This window comes from Balaenoptera musculus, chromosome 2 (assembly GCF_009873245.2).
Source record: "Balaenoptera musculus isolate JJ_BM4_2016_0621 chromosome 2, mBalMus1.pri.v3, whole genome shotgun sequence".
Classification (NCBI taxonomy): Eukaryota; Metazoa; Chordata; class Mammalia; order Artiodactyla; family Balaenopteridae; genus Balaenoptera; species Balaenoptera musculus.
In genome coordinates this window covers 3,150,514-3,174,119 of record NC_045786.1, presented here as the reverse complement: position 1 = coordinate 3,174,119, position 23,606 = coordinate 3,150,514, and the positions used below count along the sequence as shown (strand labels likewise).

Sequence of the window (23,606 nt, the reverse complement as noted above, 5' to 3'; positions counted from 1 at the left end):
AGAAGATATAACAATTGTAAATATTTATGCACCCAACATAGGAGCACCTCAATATATAAGGCAAATGCTAACAGCCATAAAAGGAGAAATCAACAGTAACACAATAATAATGGAGGACTTTAACATCCCACTTACATCAATGGACAGATCATCGAGACAGAAAATCTATAAAGGAAACACAGGCCTTATATGACACATTAGGTCAGATGGACTTGATTGATATTCATATAGCATTCTGTCCAAAAGCGGCAGAATACACATTCTTTTCAAGTGCACATGGAACATTCTCCAGGATAGATCACATTCTGGGCCATAAAGCAACCTTTGATAAATTTAAGAAAACTGAAATCTTATCAAGCATATTTTCTGACCACAACGCTAGGAGATTAGAAATCAACAACAACAAAAAAAAACTGAAAAAAACACAAACGTGGAGGCTAAACAATACGCTACTAAACAACCAATGAGTCACTAAGAAAGCAAAGAGAAAATAAAAAAATACCTAGAGGCAAATGACAGTCAAAACATGATGATCCAAAACCTAAGGGGTGCAGCAAAAGCAGTTCTAAAGAGGGAAGTTTATAGCAATATAGTCTCATCTCAGGAAACAAGAAAAATCCCAAATAAACAACCTAACCTTACACCTAAAGCAACTAGAGAAATAAGAACAAACAAAACCCAAAGTTAGCAGGAGGAAAGAAATCATAAAGATCAGAGCAGAAATAAATGAAATAGAGATGAAGAAAACATTAGAAAAGATCAATGAAACTAAAAGCTGGCTCTTTGAAAAGATAAACAAAATAGATAAACCTTTAGACAGACTCATCGAGAAAAAAAGGGAGAGGGCTCAAATCAATAAAATCAGAAATGAAAAAGGATAAGTTACAATGGACACCACAGAAATACAGAGGATCTTAAGAGACTACTTACAAGCAACTGTATGCCAATAAATGGACAACCTAGAAGAAATGGACAAATTCTTAGAAAGGTAACAACCTCCCCAAATGAACAAGGAAGAACTGAAAATATGAACAATAATCACAAGCACTGAACTGAAACTGTGATTAAAAATTCCAATGAACAAAAGTCCAGGACCAGATAGCTTCACAGGGGAATTCTATCAAACATTTAGAGAAGAGTACAACCTATCCTTCTGAAACTATTTCAAAAATTGCAGACGAAGGATACTCCAAATTCATTCTATGAGGTCACCATCACCGTGATACCAAAACCAGACAAAGATACCACAAGAAAAGAAAATTACAGGCCAATCTCACAGATGAACACAGATGCAAAAATCCTCAACAGAATACTGGCAAACAGAATCCAACAATACATTAAAAGAATCATGCACCATGATCAAGTGGGATTTATCCCAGGGATGCAAGGATTTTTCAGTACCCACAATCATTCAGTGTGATACACCACATTAACAAATTGAAGGAAAAAAACCATATGATCATCTCAACAGAAAAATCTTTTGACAAAATTTCAACACTCATTTAAGATAAAAACTCTCCAGAAAGTGGGCATAGACGGAATATACCTCAACATAATAAAGGCCATATATGACAAACCCACAGCTAACATTATACTCAGTGGTGAAATGCTGAAAGCATTTCCTCTAAGATCAGGAACAAGACAAGGACGTCCACTCTCGCCACTTCTATTCAATATAGTTTTGGAAGTCTTAGCCATAGCAATCAGAGAAGAAAAAAAATAGCAGGAATCCAAGTTGGAAAGGAAGAAGTAAAACTGTCACTGTTTGCAGATGACATGATACTATACATAGAAAATCCTAAAGATGCTACCAGAAAACTACTGGAGTTCGTCAATGGATTCAGTAAAGTTGCAGGACACAAAATTAATACAGAGAAATCTGTTGCATTCCTATACACTAACAGCAAAAGATCAGAAAAAGAAATTAAGGAAACAATACCATTTATCACAAAAGAATACCATGCATCAAAAAAGAATAAAATACCTAGGAATAAACCTACCTGAGGAGGCAAAAGACCTGTACTCTGAAAACTACAAGATGCTGATGAAAGAAATTGAAGATGACACAAACAGATGGAAAGATATACCATATTCTTGGATTGGAAGAATCAATATTGTCAAAATGACTATACTACCCAAGGCAATCTACAGATTCAATGCAATCCTGATCAAATAACTCATGGCATTTTCTGCAGATCTAGAACAAAAACCTTAAAATCTGTATGGAAACACAAAAGACCCTGAATAGCCAAAGCAATCTTGGGAAAGAAAAACAGAGCTGCTGGAGGAATCAGGCTGACTGACTTCAGACTATAATATAAAGCTACAGTCATCAAAACAGTATGGTACTGGCACAAAGACAGAAATACAGATCAATGGAACAGGATAGAAAGCCCAGAAATAAACCCACACACCTGTGGTCGATTAATCTATGACAAAGGAGGCAAGAATATACAATGGAGAAAAGACAGTCTCTTTAATAAATGGTGCTGGGAAAAGTGGAGAGCTACGTGTAAAAGCATGAAATTAGAACATTCTCTAACAGCATACACAAAAATAAACTCGAAATTGATTAAAAACCTAAATGTAAGACTGGATACTATAAATCTCTTAGAGAAAAACATAGGCAGAACACTGTTTGACATAAATTGCAGTAATACCTTTTTGGATCCACCTCCTAGAGTAATGAAAATAAAAACAAAATAAACAAATGGGACCTAATTAAACTTAAAAGCTTTTGCACAGCAAAAGAGAAACCATAACAAAATGAAGACAACCCACAGAATGGGAGAAAATATTTGCAAATGAAGCGAATGACAAGGGTTTAATCTCCAGAACATACAAACAGTTCATGCAGCTCGATATCGAAAAAACAACCCAATCAAAAAAATGGGCAGTAGGTCTAAATATACATTTCTCCAAAGAAGACACACAGATGGCCAAAAAGCACATGAAAAGATGCTCCACATCACTAATTATTAGAGAAATGAGAATCAAAACTACAGTGAGGTAACACCGGTCAGAATGGCCATCATCAAAAAATCTACAAACAGTAAATGCTGGAGAGGATGTGGAGAAAAGGGAACCCTCTTGCACTGTTGGTGGGAATGTAAACTGATACAGCCACTATGGAGAACAGTATGGAGGTCCCTTAAAAAACTAAAAATAGAGCTACCATATGATTCAGCGATCCATCACCTGGGCATATATCCATAGAAAATCATACTTTCAAAAAGGTACATGCACCCCAATGTTCACTGCAAGCACTATTTACAATCGCCAGGAATGGAAGCAACCTAAGTGTCCATCGACAGAGGAATGGATAAAGATGATGTGGTGTATTATATATAGGTATATATACGCAATGGAATATTACTCAGCCATAAAAAAGAATGCAATAATGCCATGTGTGGCAACATGGATGGATCTAGAGATTATCATACTAAGTAAGTTAGAGAAAGATAAATATCAAAGGATATCATTTATATGTGGAATCTAAAAAACAGTACAAATGAACTTATTTACAAAACAGAAACAGACCTCACAGACTTTGAAAACAACTTACGGTTACCAAAGGGGAAAGGCGGGGGCGGGATAAATGAGGAGATTGGGATTCACATGTGCACACTACTGTATATAAAATAGACAACCAACAAGGACCTACTGCATAGCACAGCGGACTCTACTCAATACTCTGCAATGACCTATATGGGAAAAGAATCTGAAAAAGAATAGATATGTATATGTATAACTAACTAACTTTGCTGTACACCTGAAGCTAACACAACATTGTAAATCAACTAACTCCAATATAAAATTAAAAAATTTAAAAAATGGGCCAAGGACTTTGTCACCTCATCAAAGAAGATATACAGATGACAAATTAACTGTGAAAAGATGCTGCACATAATTATTTCATTAGGGAAATACAAATAAAACAGCAAGATACCACTAAACACTATCAGAATGGGCGAAATCGGGAACACTGAGAACATGAAATACTGGCCATGATGTGGAGCAATAGGAACTCTCATTCATTGCTGGTGGAATGAAAAATGGTACAGCCACTCTGGATGAATAGTTTGGCAGTTTCCTCTAGAACTAAACATACTCTTATCATATAATCCAGCAATTGTGCACCTTGGTATTTACCCAAAGGAGCTGAAAACTTATTTCCAGACCAAAATCTGTGCATGAATGTTTATAGCAGCTTTATTCATAACTGCCAAAACTTGGAAGCAACCAAGGTGTCCTTCAGTAGGTGAATGGATAAATAAAATGCAGTACATCCAGACTATGGAATATCATTCAACATTTATAAGAAATGAGTTATCAATCCATGAAAAAACACAGAGGAAAGTTGAATGCATAAGTAAGTGAAAGAAGCCAATTTGAAAAGGTTATATGACTATATACTATATGACTCCAACTATAAGACATTCTGGATAAGGCAAAACTATGGAGACATAAAAACATCAGTGGTTGCTAGGGCAAGGAGGAGGGGAGGATGAATAGGCAGAGCACAGAGGACTTTTAGGGCAGTGAAAATACTCTGTATGACATTATAATGATGGACACATGTCATTGTACATTTGTCGAAACCCACAGAATGTACAACACCAAGAGTGAACCCTAATGCAAATTAGGGTCTTTGAGTGATTATGACGTGTCAATGTAGGTTCATCCTTGGTTAAAAAAAAAAAAAGTACCGCTCTGGTGAGTGATGTTGATAATGGGGAGGCTATGCATGTGTGGGGCAGGGGGAATATAGGAAATCTCTGCACCTCTGTACAATTTTGTTCTAAATGTAAAACTGCTCTAAGAAGTCTTTTAAAAAGTTGATTATTGGGCTATTAAGCTAAATCTATCCATTAAACTGGGAACCCTGGAAAAACCAAACCAGATTTAGGATCTTAATACTTCAAATATCCTCAAACATTCCAAGTATCTTCCTAGTTCTTGGTACAGATACTGTGTAAAATTTCTTACAGGAATATTTTCATCTGTTTCTAGTGCATGGAAGGCAGAATGACAGCATATTTCTTTTCAGGAGAGTATGAACGCATTATTATTGTATTTTACCACTCTTTATATACTGGCTGTTCGTATCAGAGAGGACCAAAGTAGATACAGGAAAACCATCTGTCTCCAAATTAGTATGTTTTGAACCAGACCACCATGCTTTTCTTGCCAGGACAGTGGCGAATAATCAAAGGGCAGTAAGGGTCATCCTAGTTCCCATTTCTACTACTTGCTACCATGTAAGTGAATGGAAATCAATGTCCAGGCACTGCCCTACGCGTTCCACATGTGGTGGCATCACACACTATACACGAGAGGCCACTGATACAATGCTATACTGTTACCATGGACAATGTTCCACTGATTAAAGAGATCCCTCTCTACGGCCACCTGCAATAAATTTCGGTTTTCAAAAATGTTCCCTCTAGTAGAGTGGGTTCCCACATAGAGTAATGGAAGCAATAATCCTTTGGAGATGAGGACAAAGCGGCCGTGAAGCTTGTTACCGTTTTCATCGTGCCCGCTGGCCTCCGGCGTGCCCTGCCTCTGGTCCTCCTCGGGCGCCTCGGGGTAGATGACTGCAGTGTCTTGTTGCTGCAGGAACTCTTCAACGTTAGGATCATGGTTTTGTTCATTTTCTGCATCTGAGTCGCATTCATCATCTTTTACTAAAAGAAATGCATACTCTATAAAAACCAATTTCACCACCAAGTTGTTATATAGTTTTCCTAAATAAGAAATTGTTTATCTTGAGAGAATAAATGATAGTTCTTGAATTTGCAGGAAGTATTTACGGAACATTAAAAAATTTACTAGTTCTGTTATAATCTTAAGAAGTACATTTCATAAGTTTAAGATGTTATAAAAGTCTTGACATTGTCACAATATCCCTTTTAAGCTTTAGGGTTGTACTTCTATTCCATTTTACTGATGAACAAGACACAGAGAAGGTTGGCTGAATCCTTAGTTTCTGAATCAATGATAAAGCAAGGAAAACAGGAAAAGAGAAAAATGTAGTTCTCAAACCTCAGTCCTTCCTAGCAACCTACTGTTCATATTTAGTTGGAGTTGTGCTTGAAATTTGAACCATTCTCTGAATAACAAACTGCTCTGAAGTTCAGTTCAGTATGTGATTCTCAGAAAATAGCTTTAATAGTTCCCTACAGTTGGAAAGACTTCTAATAAGAGTCAGAGTATTAAATTGATAAAATTGCTTCCTATCTACCCTAGTATTCAGATACAGGCAGGGCTATTCTTTCTGTTTCTGCCTCAGTAAATGTGTAACTGTGGGTGAAGGAGGGGCATTTTTCCCCGAGTCAGAAGGTTCCGAGCATAACAGCATGTCTTCACTTGGAGAAGGCAGCCCAGAGCGTTGCCGCGTTTGCAGAGCAGGACTGGTATCCTGGGGTTCCTGTCCTTTTCCTCCTGGAGAAGGGTCTGCTCCACGCTGCCGCTAACTGTCCTGGGTCAGGGTGGCCCCCGGGTGTCTCACGGCTGACCTCTTCACACACTTCAGACTGAACTCAGTTCTAAATTTATAAAGCAGCAGACTCAACTGGTGCTTAAAATGGTGGGACTTCCCTGGTGGTGCAGGCGTTAAGAACCCGCCTGCCAATGCAGGGGACACGGGTTCGAGCCCGAGTCCGGGAAGATCCCACATGCTGCGGAGCAACTAAGCCCATGCGCCACAACTACAGAGCCTGCGCTCTAGAGCCCGCAAGCCACAACTACCGAGCCCGCGAGCCACAACTACTGAGCCCGTGCACCTAGAGCCCGTGCTCCACAACAAGAGAAGCCACCGCAGTGAGAAGCCCGCGCACCGCAACAAAGAGTAGCCCCCGCTCGCCTCAACTAGAGAAAGCCCTTGCGCAGCAACGAAGACACAGCACAGCCAAAAATGAATAAATTAAATAAATTAATGAAAAAAAATTAAAATGGTGATGTAAGGGCATCCTTTTGTTCGACAGTTACCAAAGCAATCTTGCACAGGAGTAGTAACCCAACTCCTCAGGGTGGCTGCTATTTACAAACTTAGAGCCGATGACATAGTCATCATGACGACTAGTCATTTTTTCCTCCTCTTAAATGCAGCCAATAGCTATCCATTATTTAGTATCTGCTATACACAGCTGACCCCTGGACAACATGGGTTTGAACTGTGTGGGTCCACTTATACTCGGATTTTTTCAGTAGTAAATACTATAGTACTACATGAGTGTGGTTGGTTGAATCCGTGGATGTGGAACTGTGGACACAGAGGAACCTCGTGTTGGAAGGGCTGGCTGTAAATTACATACAGATTTTCCACTGCGGGGAGGGTCAGGTGCCTCTAAGCCCTGTGTTGTTCAATGGTAACTGTACTGAGAACTGTAGTTTTTAGTTGATGCCTGTAGTCACCAAACCAGGGTTACTTGATCCAGGGGGGAGGAAAAGGCTCTTTCAAAGGGAAGCCGGTACTGTTGGTTTAAACGGAATCTACTTCCAGATCCTCAGCTTCCATGCACGGCCCTTCCTAGAATCCTGAAGGTTCTTCTTTCTACCCCTGCTTTTCACAGTCCTTTGCTCTAACTTCAAAGAGGCAGATCCCTCCCCCTCCATCCCTTACGTTAATACAGTGCGTTGCCTCGGAGTGTAAAACCCTCCAGGTTGCCGAAGGAAAACGATTCAAAATACCGATTGGGGAAAACCTTCTTTGTTGATCAATCAGGGCAACATAAGAGCACTCTAGGTGTCCAGCCTTTCCTGTTTACATGGATTTCTATCAGGGGTAAAGTATGGCAATTGAAATGGGGATTATTTTGGCCCTAGTTACAAAGCTCTGAACTCAGCTATATAATATATCCAGAGGGAGTGAGAGTAATTTTCCTTTAATGATCTCACCTGTTTCATTCCCTATTATTAAAAAATTCACTGCTCTTCAGGAGGCTGGTGAGAGCAAAGAGTATTCTCGAAAACCCTTCCTAAGATCTGTCATTAGCTAGAACAATAAGCACTTCTGAATAACTAAAGCAGTACAAATCTGTGTTATTAGGTCTTCTCAATGTAACTTCAAATTTTCAAGTTAAACTAGATTAAACTCATGAATGAAATTTTTATGTGAATTTTTATGTGATTTTTTATATTTTATGTGATTTCCTATACAGAAATATAGATTTGACAAGTTACTTAAAAATATTTTTATCAGATTATATTACAAAATATTTATTTCAGTTAAATAGTCTCCACTTTTAAAATGTTTATATTTTCTATAGCCTAGTAACTATATATATGCTAGATGATGGTATGATGGGGTTTTAAATAGTATATGTTTTTCAGAATTATATACGTAATCTGTATTTTATACACAAACCTTGCATCTTCAGTAAGTTATAAGTTTATCTATACACTGGTTGTAAAGGTACCCATTTGGAGACCAAGATTTTTATAAAGCATAACGATTAGATCTAAATAATCTTAATCTCATTATTGAATAATCTATTTTAAAGATGTATTTATTTATACTTTATATATTCCTCATTATTTATAACATATTTTTCATAGAAAATATTTTATAAAATCCCTTAAAATGTATATCGACACATTTATTTTAATTAGAAAAATGAAGACACCCTTTTTTTTCTGACAGAAAGTCTGATTTGGCTGATTGGTCTAACAGTGATAACTGGTTTTACTAGTAAGGTTATTAAGTACAAATTTTCCAGAAATTGAATGAACTAAGTTTATAGCTCTAAGGTATTGGATCAAAATAGTTAATTCACATGTTAAAATAAAAGGATTTTATTAAAAAAATGTACTGACAGAAGGTACTAAAATTAGCAGTATTTCAATATCTCCAACCATTTCTGAATATATTAAACAAGGTGCCTCAAAGTGAGGGGAAAAAAGTAACAAAAGCCAAAACAGATATCATTAGTTGTTTGACAAGTAAGTATTGGTAAAGCCTTTTGGCGTATGTCCCAGGAAATGAGAGAGTGAATGATTCTGGTGACTGGGAAACAAATCCTTTAGCAAACTAGGTGGCTTTCCATTTTTTGCTTTCAACAAAACTGAAGGAGCATTTAATAGAACTGTCAGTTGACAAGACATTAAAATATTTTTATTGATAGATAGTCTGTAAAGAATCGAATAAATCATTTATAACAAAAATGTATTTCACCTTTTTATGAGAATAAGGTTATCTCAGTGCTAAAGAAAAAAAGGAAACAGAATTAATACTGAACACTTCTTCTAGAATAAGCAACATTAAACTACTGATATATGGGCTAATTGAAGAATACTTCAGCTCCTTTAATCTCATTTCCAGTAACATTTTTCTTTAATAAGTAGTTGACCCTTGAACAACACAGGTTTGAACTGCACAGGTCCACTTATACTGGGTTTTTTCAATATAGTAAATACTATAGTTCTACACCATCCATGGTCGGTTGCAGCCACGGGTATGGAACCGCGGCCACAGAGGGGTCCTGTGTAAGGAGGGGCTGCGTCACGGGAGCGCTAACTCCCAGTTATGTGTGGACTCTGGGCAGAGGGTCGGCGCCCCAGTCCCCATGTTGTTCAAGGGTCAACCGTATTTATTACAATTTGTCATGTATGTTGTGATCAACTATGTAGTGCTAATAATCATAGGATAAATCAATCCATAATTTTTTTTTAATCTTAAGAGCTGTATCGTTCCTGGGAACTTAAGAGAAACTTAGATTTCAATTTCTATACATGTTTTTCTTGCAAAGAAATGAGAGTTGATCAAAAATATCTTCGAACAGGAAATATACACTATGTTAGCATCAAATTCTATGGGCTATGTAGAATGGAAATATGAGTTCAAGGGGTAAACATTATGATATAACATTTCTGACTCTTAAAGAAGGGCTTATTCATATTTTAAAAATGAATGGTATTAAATTTCTATGGATTTCAAATATAAGAGTGGTGTTAGAAATGTCATTTTTAATATGCCAGAGATTAGGCTGTAAGTACAGTTGACCCCTGAACCACCCGGGGCGGGTTACGGCTGCCGACCCTCCATGCAGTCCACAGTCCGCGTGTAACTTAGAGTCGGCCCTCTGTATACACGGTTCTGCGTCCTCGGACTCAGCCAACCCCAGACTGTGCGGCACCACAGTATTTACTAACTGAGAAAATCTGCATATAAGTGGACCTGCACTGTTCAAACCCGTGTTGTTCAAGGGTCAACTGTACTTACACTTAAAATGAAGAATTTTATATGTCCATCAGAAACTTGGGAAGTAATACATGATCCATTTGTATAATATAACATCTGGAGAATAATAACAGTACCTCTTAGGGTAGTTGTGAGAATTAAATGAATTACTACAGTATGTGCTTAGTATTGTACCAGGCACGCAGTAAGTACTATGTAATTGTTATCTATTTTCCTCAAAGCAGTCCTGGCAAGGTGAACATTAAATTGGAGCAGATGATTCAGTATTGGGGGTCTGCTTTCAAATTCTGGCCTCTTTCCAACTAAAGTACACTGTCTCCACGAACCTGCATTTACCAAGCCAATTTCAAGCTAAGACCAGACATTCCACAGTTTTACCCATAAAATTTAAAGTGTTGGGAAGTGCATGTTGTGAAAAGGTCAATTATAAAGCAAAATTCCTCGTCCTAAGACTGATAAACTTATGTGTTTAAACATTAAAGAGATGAGCAAACACAGAGAAACACATAATGATAATTTGGTTTTCTTTCAGGTGTGACAAAACTCAGAGCTAATTGTCGAAGTATAGAATTACAGGACTATAATCATTTGACGAAGTGCAGAATTACAGGGTTATCATCGCAAATTAGAGAAAGCAAGGATAGAGAGACAAGTGTTTAGTGTAAAGACTATATAACATTTTTAACGTGGCCATCAGTATTTCACTCCCATCAGAATAAAGTATCCAACCTTTATCCTCCAATTTTAAAACTGCACAAGTATCAGTTATATAAACAAAGAAGGGATGCTTAGAAGAACGAAGGATGTTTGGGGTGCATTTTTCACTCTGTGAATACTAAGCTGAGACCACAGTTCTCTTCACTTCGTGAACTGCAGAAGGAAGTCAGCTATAGAAAGAAGCTGACAAAGTTCTAAACTAATGATGGTGACCTTTGTGCCAGGTTTTTGTTGACTCTGTCCGCACATTATTCCCTAGAAGTCAGGGAACTAACAAAAGCAAAGGCAAAACATAATTTTAAAGTTTAACTGCTGAAAAGTCTCAAACGTCTAATTTCCATCCTTCTTTGCTGAAAACTGCACTCATCGGGGTTTCACTAAATGTCTGTCTACTCCTAACTCCCCATGTTCCAAGGAAATAGTGCACAGGACTCATCGTCTTATGGCAGAGGGTCCTGAGTTTCAGTGGCAGCTCTGGCTGATACACGGTGACTGTATCTTCCACATGTGACTGTTTTGGCGGGGGGAGGGAAATTATGTATTACTCAGTACTTCTAACTGAAAGAATTCATTCATTTTCATAGTGAAGAGCAAATTGTGAGGTACAGTACTGTAAACTTGGAACTGGAAATGTCTTTTTTGCTGGCATTTTGCCTAAAAGGGCAAACGATCTTTTACAGAATAACTTATATTACTCTGGTAATGTAAGTCACCAAATTTTAACATTAAATCAAAGAGTAATAAACAGCATTCTTTTGTGTTCATTAACACTATTTTACTAATAACAAATACCTCGTTTAAATATTTTATATAATGTGTAAGTTAGCCTGACAAATATTTGGTAACAAGCATACCTGAATACATTATTCATGCAAGTTCAACATAACCATATTCAAGGCAGAATACAAAATCTTTGGCTACAGGCACCGTAAATTATCACACATTCCAGTATTATTTAGTTAATTTGGACTGCACCTTCAGTAACAGTACAAAGACCTGCTCTTTGTTTTACAGAACTGACAAGGACGGGAGGGCTGACGCTTATATTATAGACGCGAATCTATTTTGACGCATTGCTAAAAAACACACCCATCTTACACAACACGAGGTAATTTATAAGGCTCTGTGGGACACTCCTAAAATGTACTGCAAAGAAAAAAACTGTAAACGTTAAACCAAAGAAATAAACCAAAATTTAATTAAAACTATATGATAGAAATATCTAATCTATGGTTGTATATACAGAATACAGTTATGCTACTTTTAAGTACAGAATTTTGAGGAAATGTTTTAATAATTTGGAATTTACTTTTGAAGTTTACATTCTAAGACTGACTTATGAGACACAATAATAAGTGCCCACTCTTATCATATATAAGATCTGGATTTAAGATTTGCACTTACTCTTTTGCTTCTTAAATCTGATTTGAATCCATTACAGAGGAATAGCCTTAAGTCTCAGGGAGTATGTACTTTTAGTCACCTAGAAGCAAATTTCCTTGTTTACTATAATTCAACTTCATTTTGGCCTTTTTCAGTCACAGTAATTACAAGAAAAATGTTTATTCTCTTGTTTGCTGTGACATGTTCACTCATCAGTATTCATGATTCTCATCTGGTTTCTAGATAACCGATTATATCTGCTTATTTTTCTCTGCTTTTTGTCTTGTGGGCAATTCAATGTAGATCCTGGTAACTAATAATGAAACTCAGAATAGTTAGATCTGTATTTCTATAACTATGGTTAAAAAATTTGATAGAAGTTTAAATTATCATTCAAATACTTATTTTGGGGATTATCTGTAGATTATACTTGTCATCCTTATGGATGGAAATCTGCTGTATTACATGAATCTGTGAGCTTACACTGTATTTAAAGAATACAAACAGCTAACTTTTCATACAATGTCCCACACGCCTAGGTACTTAAACATTTAAAGGGGGCAAGATAAAGAGTAGGAAACAGACTAAATCCAGGACTCACAGATGCAGAAACCAGTGACACAAAAGGCCTGTTCAAGGACGACAGCGTGCGTGAAAAAGGCAAGAGTTACCTGCACCTCCCACTTCATCTGCCCGAGCTTCAGGCCCCAGGATTTCTTGTCCTTCCTTTCCTGCTAAAATCAAAGAACAAAGCATTAAAATAGATCCACCTCTCACCAACACTTTAACTTCTAGATATCTGAAAAGGAAACTTTCAGATGATATTTGATTTGGATTTTTTCCCTTTTATAATTATAGTAATATCTCCTAGTAAGGAAAAGCTTTTTAAAGAAATTAAGCAGATAGTTTTACAAAACTCAGAGAGAGATTTTAGTGAAGCAAAATAAGTGAAGATGTATATATAATTCTGAACGCATACATGTCTTAGAATTATAAGCATACTAGGATTTTAGCTTTTTTTTTTTTAAGGAGAGGAGCCCTACCTACAGGCAGTAGGATTCCTTTTTGCATCTCCTTCCCGAAGCACAAATTGCTACGTACTGGGCACTGTACTAGATGCCTTATCAACTCATTTCCTTTAATCTTCATAACTACCTTTTTAGAAATTAAAAAATCCCACGAAAACATGAGGCTTTAAGAGGTTAAACAACCTGCCTAAGGACACACGGTTATTGGGTGGGGGAAGCGGAACTTGAATGCAGGTCTGAATGGCTCTAAAGCCTACTTTCTACTCCACCTTGGCTCCTCTCACTAGACGGAGTCCTGGACAACCAGAAAGCAGTCTGGACCAAACTGCAGTGTGCCCAGAGCAAACACCTATGGACTATACTTTTTCTTTCACTGTATTTATTATTCTAACTACTGATAAGTAGTAATAAGTGATAATAGTGGTACTAATAAACATTTTAGTTGTCTATTATCTGTCTCTGCCACCTATATATGTTTGTAATGAACTCATAAGATCAGAGTAAATATGCACATTATTTAGGCAAGCAGAAAGTATGCTTTATATACTTAGGTACATTTTATTCATTAAATAAATAGTTTATTAAGAACCTGTGCACATACACAAGGTAAGTTAAAAACTGCTTTCAGAGTATATATCATAATTATGATCAGAAGACTTAGTCATATTAAAACATTGTGTAGTTATCTGCACTCCAATCAATCCCATTGAATATGTCAGTCAAAAATCTTGATTTAGATTTCCCCTAAGTTTGATAATTGAATTGAGAAATAGAGCACTAATCAAGTAAAATCTGTGCTCACATTAAAGCATGTATTTCCTTAAGTGTCTTGGATTATCGGGTGGATTTTTTCAGCGGATTTTCTATACTCATTAACTTTTATGTTACTACTTAAAGATGATCATTATGTGAAAAATAGTTAAAATATGCACAAACCTCTTTAGATCAGCATATAAAAAACACTGTCTAAAGTGGATAATGATGAGATTAACTTCTGCCGAAGAATTCTCATTTTGTATTTGCCATCAGCAAAATGACAATTTAAAAATCCCTGGTCAAGTGTTAACAATACTGTAGGATAAACACTAGTATTTGCTAAGTGTCTGAAAATCTCTAATGTCTTTTTTTCCTCTTCCTCCAAAGCATCTACTTAAACTAAAACAGTGTGCCAAGTGGGCAATTATATGATAGTAATACAGGTACTTATTATTGCATATGTGCATTCTCTATTTCTCCTCAAATGAAAATCAAAGCAGGCAGAGTTATGACTTGCTAAGGTGGAAGATAACACTGATACTAAAGTTTAAAATGGTATTTTGGACCTTATTAATTTTACTACTTACAGTTATTATTATAGCTAATTTAAACACTGTGCGATTCAGTTAAATTATTCACTTCTTCATTCCTTCTGCTGGAATAAAATCTAGGCTGCTTAGATGAGCATGCGGCATATGTCAGAATCTGGTCCCACACTCACTTACCACAATTTGAAACCCGGAAGGATCCATTCTTTCCCTCATTACTGGGGCTGGAGTTTCGGTTCAATAACTAAAACCATGTCAACTAATGAAAACAGAAACGGTGCTGATGCTGGGCTGTAAGGTGGGCACACTCCTCTCACTGCAGACCGCTACCTGGGGCAGGCCCCTCCCCGCCCCGTCCAGGGACCAGCACGAGGGTGTCTTGGAACAGCGGCTGTTCTAAATATTTCTCAAGCAGCGTTCTCCCTCACGTGTTCTGAGCTTACTTCTAGTTTTAAGAAATATATGAGGGGTAAAGTAGTTGAATCTACTTCTATATATGACTTTTGCTCCTGTAAGACTTAATAATGTCAACACATTATGATTGACCCACCTAAATGCAACTTAGGAGGAAAACTAAAATGCTCCTGAGGCTTTGGCTTTTAGTCTAAATTCCAAAGCAGATATATAAAGGAAAAACTCCTGAGTAACAAGACTTTAGTTTTTTAAATAATGGTAAAATATAGCTGCAATAAGTCATAAAATACTACTCAGCAACAAAAAGGAACAAACTACTGATACATACAACTTCAGTGAATCTCCAAGAAATTACGGAGAGTGAAAAAAGCCAATCCAAAAGGTTACGTACTGTATGATTCCACTTACATAACATGATTGAAACGACAAAGTTACAAAAATGGAGAACAGCTTAGTGTTTACCAGGGGTTAAGGATGGGGCGGAGGGGAGGAGAGGGTGGGTTGTTTGAAGGCAAGTAGGGAGCCCTGTGGTGATGGAATGCTCTGTATCTCGCCTATGTCAACGTTAATATCCTGGTTATGATACTGCACTACAGTTTTAAAAGATGTTACCATTGGGGGAAACTGGGTAAAAGGTACAAAGGCTCTCTGTATTATTTGTAAATCTAAAACTGTGAATTATTTGTGAATCTATAATTATTTCAAAACTGAAAGCTTAGTTTAAAAAAAGTCAAAGGCAAATAGCACACATTTAGATCAAAATAGACAGCACTTGTTCATTTTGCCAAAGGATGAAATTCCTAGCAAGTAAAGATAAGAATGACAAATGCAATTGATTTTAATTAAAAATCCAGAAGCTTACTATCAATGGCAAGATACAACAGTTCAAAGTACAGGACTCATTATTTAACACATGTTCTAAATCCTAAACCTTGCATTTCTGAAATTCATACCAGGGTGTTTCTAACCATTTCACATGTTTCTGTGGGAACACTTTGTAGCAATGGCTAATAAGGCACAGTAAGTGGCTAACTGAATCAGATTTTCCTTTCCTGCTTTTGTCTCTTCCTTGATGACACACATCCACATATGCCACGCACATTTATACCTGCCTCTTCTCAAGCTGTTTTCTCTGCAAGAATGCTGTTACCTATTCATCTGAGTAACTTCTACTAATCTGACTCTTTAAAGATCAGTTCATATGTCTCTCATTTTGTACGTCTTCCCTGACCCTGCTCTCTGCTATCCCCACCCCACTGTTCCTATTACAGGAATACTATCCAAAAAGCAAACGCCGATAATACAGTATAGTATGGTATGGTATGGTATGGTATGGTATGGTATGGTATAGTATAGTATTAGTATTCAAACTTTATTTAGGGGTGAAACATTTGTTTCATTATGTACTTTTTCAGAATGTTTCCAGACAGTGCCATCTTCCCTTCTAATATCCTTTAGGTTCTACATATGTATTAATATATTTTTGGTATAACTGCCCATCAATGTCACAGTGAATATAACTCACAACCTCCATGAATACCTGTTAACTTAGACAATGGTAAAAAAAAAATATACCTGGGGTCAGCTTTGGTTAAGATGGAGATAAACCACCTGTGTGTCCCACTGGATGCAGCTAAAGCACCTGGGGGAATGCAGGCAGGGGCAGTGTGAAGCCTCTGGAAGGTGAACCACAGCAGGAAGGCAGGCAGGGGAGGAAGACTGGGCCACTGAGCTGAAAGTGACCCCTCCCGCCCCAGCCTGGGTTCAGGGAGGCCCAAAAGCTGGACGTCAACACTGAGGCATGGAAGAGCGTGCTAAGAAAGCCCTCTACTTTAGGCTCAGGGAGCAGGAAGGGGCTCAAAGAAGGGAGAAATATGCATTTTTCCCTCTTTTGTCTTGTGTCCCAGCCCCCAGGTCATTCCACGGTGGTGGGAGAGGCCATGGTGACAGCAGGGGCCTAAGGGTACCTAAAACTCCAAAGGAAAGGGACCTTCTTCTCCAGTCAGAGGACCAGAGCCTGAAGAGGGTGCACAAATGTCCACTGAGTTCCTCCTCCCCGTCTTCTTGCAGCCCGTCTTCTCGCAGTCATAGTTGCAGGAAGTATGCATCAGGTACAGCAACAAAGTCCCAGGTTTTTGGACAGAAGACTGAACAGGGGAGTCCCAAGGAACTGGAAATACTGAGGAGACCGTGGAGAGGGAGGGGCGTGGGGGAGAGACCACACAAAGCTGTCTGTGAGCTCCAGGGTGCATCCCAAGCTTCTCACATGTGGATCTGACCACAGACTCTGAGAACTGAAGTGTGGGATAAGATCACTACTCATGTCCCAGACTGGCCACTGCATGGCACAGATCTGAAAAGCACTGCAAAGGCTTGAAAACTGAACTGATGTTGGGACCACAACCCACAGAAAGCTGCTTGGAACTTACAGCCTGATACACTGAATTGCCTGCTAAACCAAAAATACAAAAATTCTCCACAGGATTTAAATAACAACAAGAGTCTCATAAGACAATACTCAAAATGTCCAGGATACAATCCAAAATTACCTGGCATACAAAGAACCAGGAAAATCGCAGTGCCTGTGGGAAAAGGTGATCAAAAATGGCAACACTGAGATGACACAGATGTTGAAATTATAGGACAAAGACTGTAAGCCAGCTACCGTAAAGGTGTTCCAAGAAGTAAGGGTGAACACTCCTGAAAAGAGTGGAAAGATAGAAAGTCTCAGCAAACACTCATCAGCAAATAGAAGATATAAAAAAGAATCAAAAGGAAACTTTAGAACTAAAATTACAGTGACAAAAATGTAAAAAAAAAAACACTCGATAGGCTCAATAGCAAAATGGAGATGAAAGAGGAAAGATCAGTGAACTTGATGATAGATCAATGAAAAAAAATTATCTCATCTGAAAAACAGAGAGTAAATGATTAAAAAATAAAGAGTCTTGAGATGTGTAGGATAGTAATAAAATATCTTTCATGTCGCTTAAGTCCCAGAAAGAGAATGACACAGAAAAAAATATTTGAAAAAATAATGTCTAAAAAATCCCAAATTTAACAAAAGACACAAATTAATAGATTCAAGAGGTTAACTGAATCTCAAATAGGGTAAAGCCCCCCAAATCCAGGCCCAGATCATGAGTCAAACTCTGAAAACTAAAATTTAAAAAAATCTTGAAAAGAGAGAAAATGTAACATGACTATAAAGGGAAGAATGATTCAAAAGACAGCAAATTTATCATTAGAAGTTAAGGATTCCATAAGGAAGTGGAACATTTTTAAAGTGCTAAAAGAAAGAAAAGCGTCTCAACCCTAAATTCTATATCCAGTGAAAATATACTTCAGAACTGGAGGTAAAATAAAGAGATTCTTAGATAAAAGAAATCTAGCAGAGTTCGTTGACAGGAGACCTCATCTAGAAGAACTGCTAGAAGGAGATCTTCACAAAGAAGGGGAAATGATATTAGAGGGAAACTTGAAATGTCAGGAATGAAGGAGAACATGAGAAATGACAACTACATATGACAACTACAACATAAAGGAAGGAGGGTAAAGGGACCCAGTGGGTGCAAGGTTTCTATATTTCACTTGGAGTGGTAAAATACTGATTCTAAGTAGACTGTGAAAAGCATGTAACATTCAAATCTATAGAGCAAGTCAGAAAGAGAAAAACAAATATCATATATTAACTCATATATGGAATCTGAACAAATTGGTATAGACAGTCTTATTTACAAAGCAGAAATAGAGACAAAGACGTAGAGAACAAATGTATGGATACCAAGGCAGAAAGGGGGGGTTTGGGATGAAGTGGGAGATTGGGATTGACATATATACACTACTGGTACTATGTATAAAATAGATAACTAATGAGAACCTACTGTACAGCACAGGGAACTCTACTCAATGCTCTGTGGTGACCTAAATGAGAAGGAAATCCAAAAAAAGAGGGGATATACGTATACATATAGCTGATTCACTTTGCTGTACAGCATAAACTAACACAATATTGTAAAGCAACTATGCTCCAATAAAAAATTTTAAAAAATAGAGCAACTACTAAAAAAATCTATATAAAGAGGTAGTCAAAAATGAAATAAGTAAGTGAAAATGTAATACTAAGACATATCCAAATGGTCCAAAAAAGACAGGCAAAGAAGAAACAGAAGAATGAAAAAACTGAAAACAAATAGTATACAATTATAAACCTAAACCCAAACACCAAAAGTTACATTAAATATAAATGGTCTAAGCAAGCCAATTAAGGGACAGAGATTGTCAGAATAGATTTTAAAAAGCAAGCTCCATCTATAGCTCTCTACAAATAAGTTGTTTCAAATGTAGTGATACAGGTATGTTAAAAGTAAAAGGATGGAAAAAGATATACCATACAAACACTAATGAAAAGAAAGCTAGGGTGATTATTTTAATATCAAAGTAGGCTTTGGAGCTAAGAAAATTACCAGAGATATAGAGAAACATTATAATGATAAGAGGTCAATTCACCAAGAAGACATAACAATCTTAAATTTGTATGAATCTAACAACAGAGCTTCAAAATAGGTGAATGAGAGAACAGAAAGCAGAGGCAAATCCATGATTATAACTGGAGACTTCAATAGTCCTCTCACATTAATTGACAGAACAAGCAGACAGAAAAAGTCAGCAAGGATATTAAAGAACTAGGCAACATTAACAACTACAAGATCCAATTGACATTTATAAAACATTCAACCCAATCTTTTTCAAATGCACACAGAACATTCATGAAGACAGATCACATCCAGGATCATACAACAAAACTTAACAAATTAAAAAATATATATAATACAAAGTATGTTCTCTTACCATAATGAATATAAACTAGATATCAGTAGAAGAAAGAGGAGAAAATCTCTAAACACTTGGGAAATTAACACACTTCTAAAGAATACATGGGTCAAATAGAAAAATGAAAAACAATGTATCAAAATTTGTGGAATGTACCTAAAACACTACTTAAAGGGTAATTTACATTATTAAATGCTTATGTTATAAAATAAGGACTCAAATCAAAATTCTATGCTTCCATGTTAGAAATGGGAAAAGAGGAGAAAAATAAACCCAGGGCAAACAGAAAGGAAGAAATATTAAGAACAGAAATCAATAAAATTCAAAAAAGAATAACAGAGAAGAAAACAATAAAAGGTTCTTTGAAAAGATCAATAAAATTGACAAACCTTAAGTAAGACTGACAAAAAAAGAGGGAAGCCACAAATTTCTAATATCAGGAATGAAAAGGGGATATCACTGAAGAGCCAGAAAATATTAAAAGGGTTATAAGGTCCCACTATGAGTCCAAGGAGTAAACATTAAGATATACATTTCTGACTCTTAAAGAAGAGCTTATTCATATTTTTTAAAAATGAATGAAAGTATTAAATGAAGGTATTAAATTGCTATGGATTTCACACATAAGAATGATGTTAAAAATGTCATTTTTAATGTGCTAGAAATTAGATTGTTTGTAATTACTTACACCTAAAATGAAAAATTTTATATGTCCGTTATGAAATCTGTTAGGCAGTACATAATCAGTTTACAAAATATAAATTTGGAGAATAGTAACCGTACCTCTTAAGGTAGTTGTGAAGATTAAATCAATATAGTATATGCTTAGTACTGTACCAGGCACATAGTAAGTGCTATGTAAATTGTGAGCTATTTTCCTTAAAGCAGTCCTGTAAGGTTAACATCTCTAACACACATGAATTTGAAAACTCTGAAATGGACCATTTCCTCAAAAACTAGAAACTACTACAAGTCATCCAAGATGAGATGGTTAACCTGAATATTCCTATAACTGTTTTAAAAACTGAATTTGGAGTTTAAAACCTTCCCCCCAGGGCTTCCCTGGTGGCACAGTGGTTGAGAGTCTGCCTGCTAATGCAGGGGACACGGGTTCGAGCCCTGGTCTGGGAAGATCCCACATGCCGCGGAGCGGCTGGGCCCGTGAGCCACAATTGCTGAGCCTGCGCGTCTGGAGCCTGTGCTCCGCAACAGGAGAGGCCGCGATGGTGAGAGGCCCGCGCACCGTGATGAAGAGTGGCCCCCACTTGCCGCAACTGGAGAAAGCCCTCGCACGGAAACGAAGACCCAACACAGCCATAAATAAATAAATAAATAAATAAATTAAAAAAAAAAAAAAAAAAACCTTCCCCCCAAACAATATAAAATTCTAGGTCCAGATGGTTTTACTTTAAATTTTACCAGACATTTAATGAATTGTACTAAATTTAAATAATATTTTCAAGAAAACAGAAGAGAAAGGAAGACTTTCCTACTAATTTTATGAGGTCCACATTACCCTGATACCAAAATCATGTAACAATATTGCAAAAAAAAAAACCACCTATATATCTCTCATGTACATTGGCACAAAAATCTTCAACAAAAAATTATCAAGTCATATTCAGCAATATATGAAAACACAATGACTAAGAGGGGCTTTCCAGGGAATCAATCTAAGGCTGGTTCAATACTGGAAAGTCCAGTAATGCATTCTACTGTGTTAACAGGCTAAAGAAGCAAAACTGCATGATCATATCAACTGATGCAGAAAAAGCATTTGAAAAAATGTCACATCTATTCATGATGAAAACTCTCAGCAAACTAGAAATGAAAACTTACTCAGTTTGATAAAGAGCATCTACAACAAAGCTACAGTTAACATTATATTTACAAGTAAAAGATCAAATACTTCCCCCTCTAAGATTGGGGAAAAGAAAAATGTCCACTCTCACCACTCCTGACATCTTTTAACAAAAAGAAATAAAAGTTATACAGATTAGAAAGGAAGAAAAACTGTCCCAATTTGAAGAGAAGACTGTCTACATAGAAATCTCAAGGACTCTACAAAAAATTTCTAGAACTAGCAAGTCTGCAGGATACAAGGGCAACACACAAAAATCAATCATATTGCTTGCTATATAACAGCAATGAACAAATGGAAACTTAAGACAAAACATTCACTTCAAAAATGAAAGACATAGGTTTTAAGTCTCTCAAAACATGTTAATGACCTGCATTTTGAAACTACAAAACACTGATGCAAGAAATCAAACAATACCTATGCAGGACAAGAAAAAAAATCAACATACAAAAAAATCAGTTGCATTTTTATATACTAACAGTGAACTACCTGAAAGAGAAATAAAGAAAACAATCTCGTTTACAACAGTGTCAAAACCAATAAAATACTTAGGAATAAATTTAACCAAGGAGGTAAAAGATCTGTACACTAAAAACTGTAAAACACTGATGAAAGAAATTGAAGAAGACACAAATAAGTGGAAAGATATCTTCTGTTCATGAACTAGAAGAATTAATATTGTTAAAATGTCCATACTACCCAGAGCTATCTGTAGATTCAATGCAATCTCTATCAAAATCCCAATGGCATTTTTTACAGAAATAGAAAAAAAATCCTAAAATTTATACACAATCACAAAAGACCTTGAATAGCCAAAACAATCTTGAGAAATAAGAACAAAGCTGGAGGCATCACACTTCCTGATTTCAAACTATACTACAAAGCTATAGTAATAAAAACAGTATGGTACTGGCATTAAAAACACAGACTAATAGACAAGAATCAAAGGCCCAGAAATAAACCCACGTGTATACGGTCAACTAATATTTGACAAGCGAGCCAAGAATACTCAATGGGCAAGAGATGGTCTCTTCAATAAATGGTGTTGGGAAAACTGGACAGTCACATGTAAAAGTGAAACTGGACTCCTATCTTGTATCATTCTCAAAAATTAACTGGAAATGGATTAAAGACTTCAATGTGAGACATGAAACCATAAAAATCCCGGAAGAAAACATAGGGAAGAAACTCCTTGACACTGGTCTTGGCAGTGATTTTCTAGATATGACACCAAAGCACAAGCAACAAAATAAAAAATAAACAAGTAGGAAGAAATACATCAAACTAAAAAAGCTTCTGCGTAGCAAAAGAAATGATCAACAAAGTGAAAAGGCAACCTATGGGGTGGGAGAAAATATCTGCAAACCGTACATCTGAAAAGGGGCTAATATTCAAAATATACAAGGAACTTATACCACTTGACAGTAAAAAAACAAATAATGATTTAAAAATGGGCAAAGGACCTGAATAGAAATTTTTTTCAAAGCAGATCTACAGATGGCCAAGAGGTACATGAAAAGGTGTTCAGTATCACTTACCATCGGGGAAATGCAAATCAAAACTACAATGAGGTACCACCTCACACGGGTCAGAATGGCCATCATTCGAAAGTCTACAAATAATAAATGCTGGAGAGGGTGTGGAGAAAAGGGAACCCTTGTGTACTGTTGGGAATGTAAACTGGTGCAGCCACTATGAAAAACAGTATGGAGGTTCCTCAAGAAAATTAAAAATAGAACTACCACATGATCCAGGAATCTTACTTCTAGGTATATATCTGAAGGAAAAGAAATTACTGTCTCAAGAAATATCTGTACTCCCATGTTCACTGAAGCGTTATTTACAATAGCCAAGACATGCAA

At 36.7% G+C, this 23,606-nt stretch overlaps 1 protein-coding gene across 4 annotated transcripts in view; it reads right to left on the bottom strand.

The window, feature by feature from the left end:
* Positions 1-23,606, bottom strand: part of ZEB1 (zinc finger E-box binding homeobox 1) — a 195,530-nt gene that overhangs the window by 36,262 nt on the left and 135,662 nt on the right. The window contains exons 3-4 of one of the 4 annotated variants that reach the window (XM_036841614.1): positions 12,976-13,038; positions 5,529-5,690 (exon numbers count right to left, since the gene is read on the bottom strand). In XM_036841614.1, coding sequence (XP_036697509.1) covers positions 5,529-5,690; positions 12,976-13,038 — 225 coding nt within the window. The remainder of the gene's footprint in view (positions 1-5,528; positions 5,691-12,975; positions 13,039-23,606) is intronic. The other 3 variants (XM_036841615.1, XM_036841616.1, XM_036841617.1) reach the window with 3 other exon arrangements.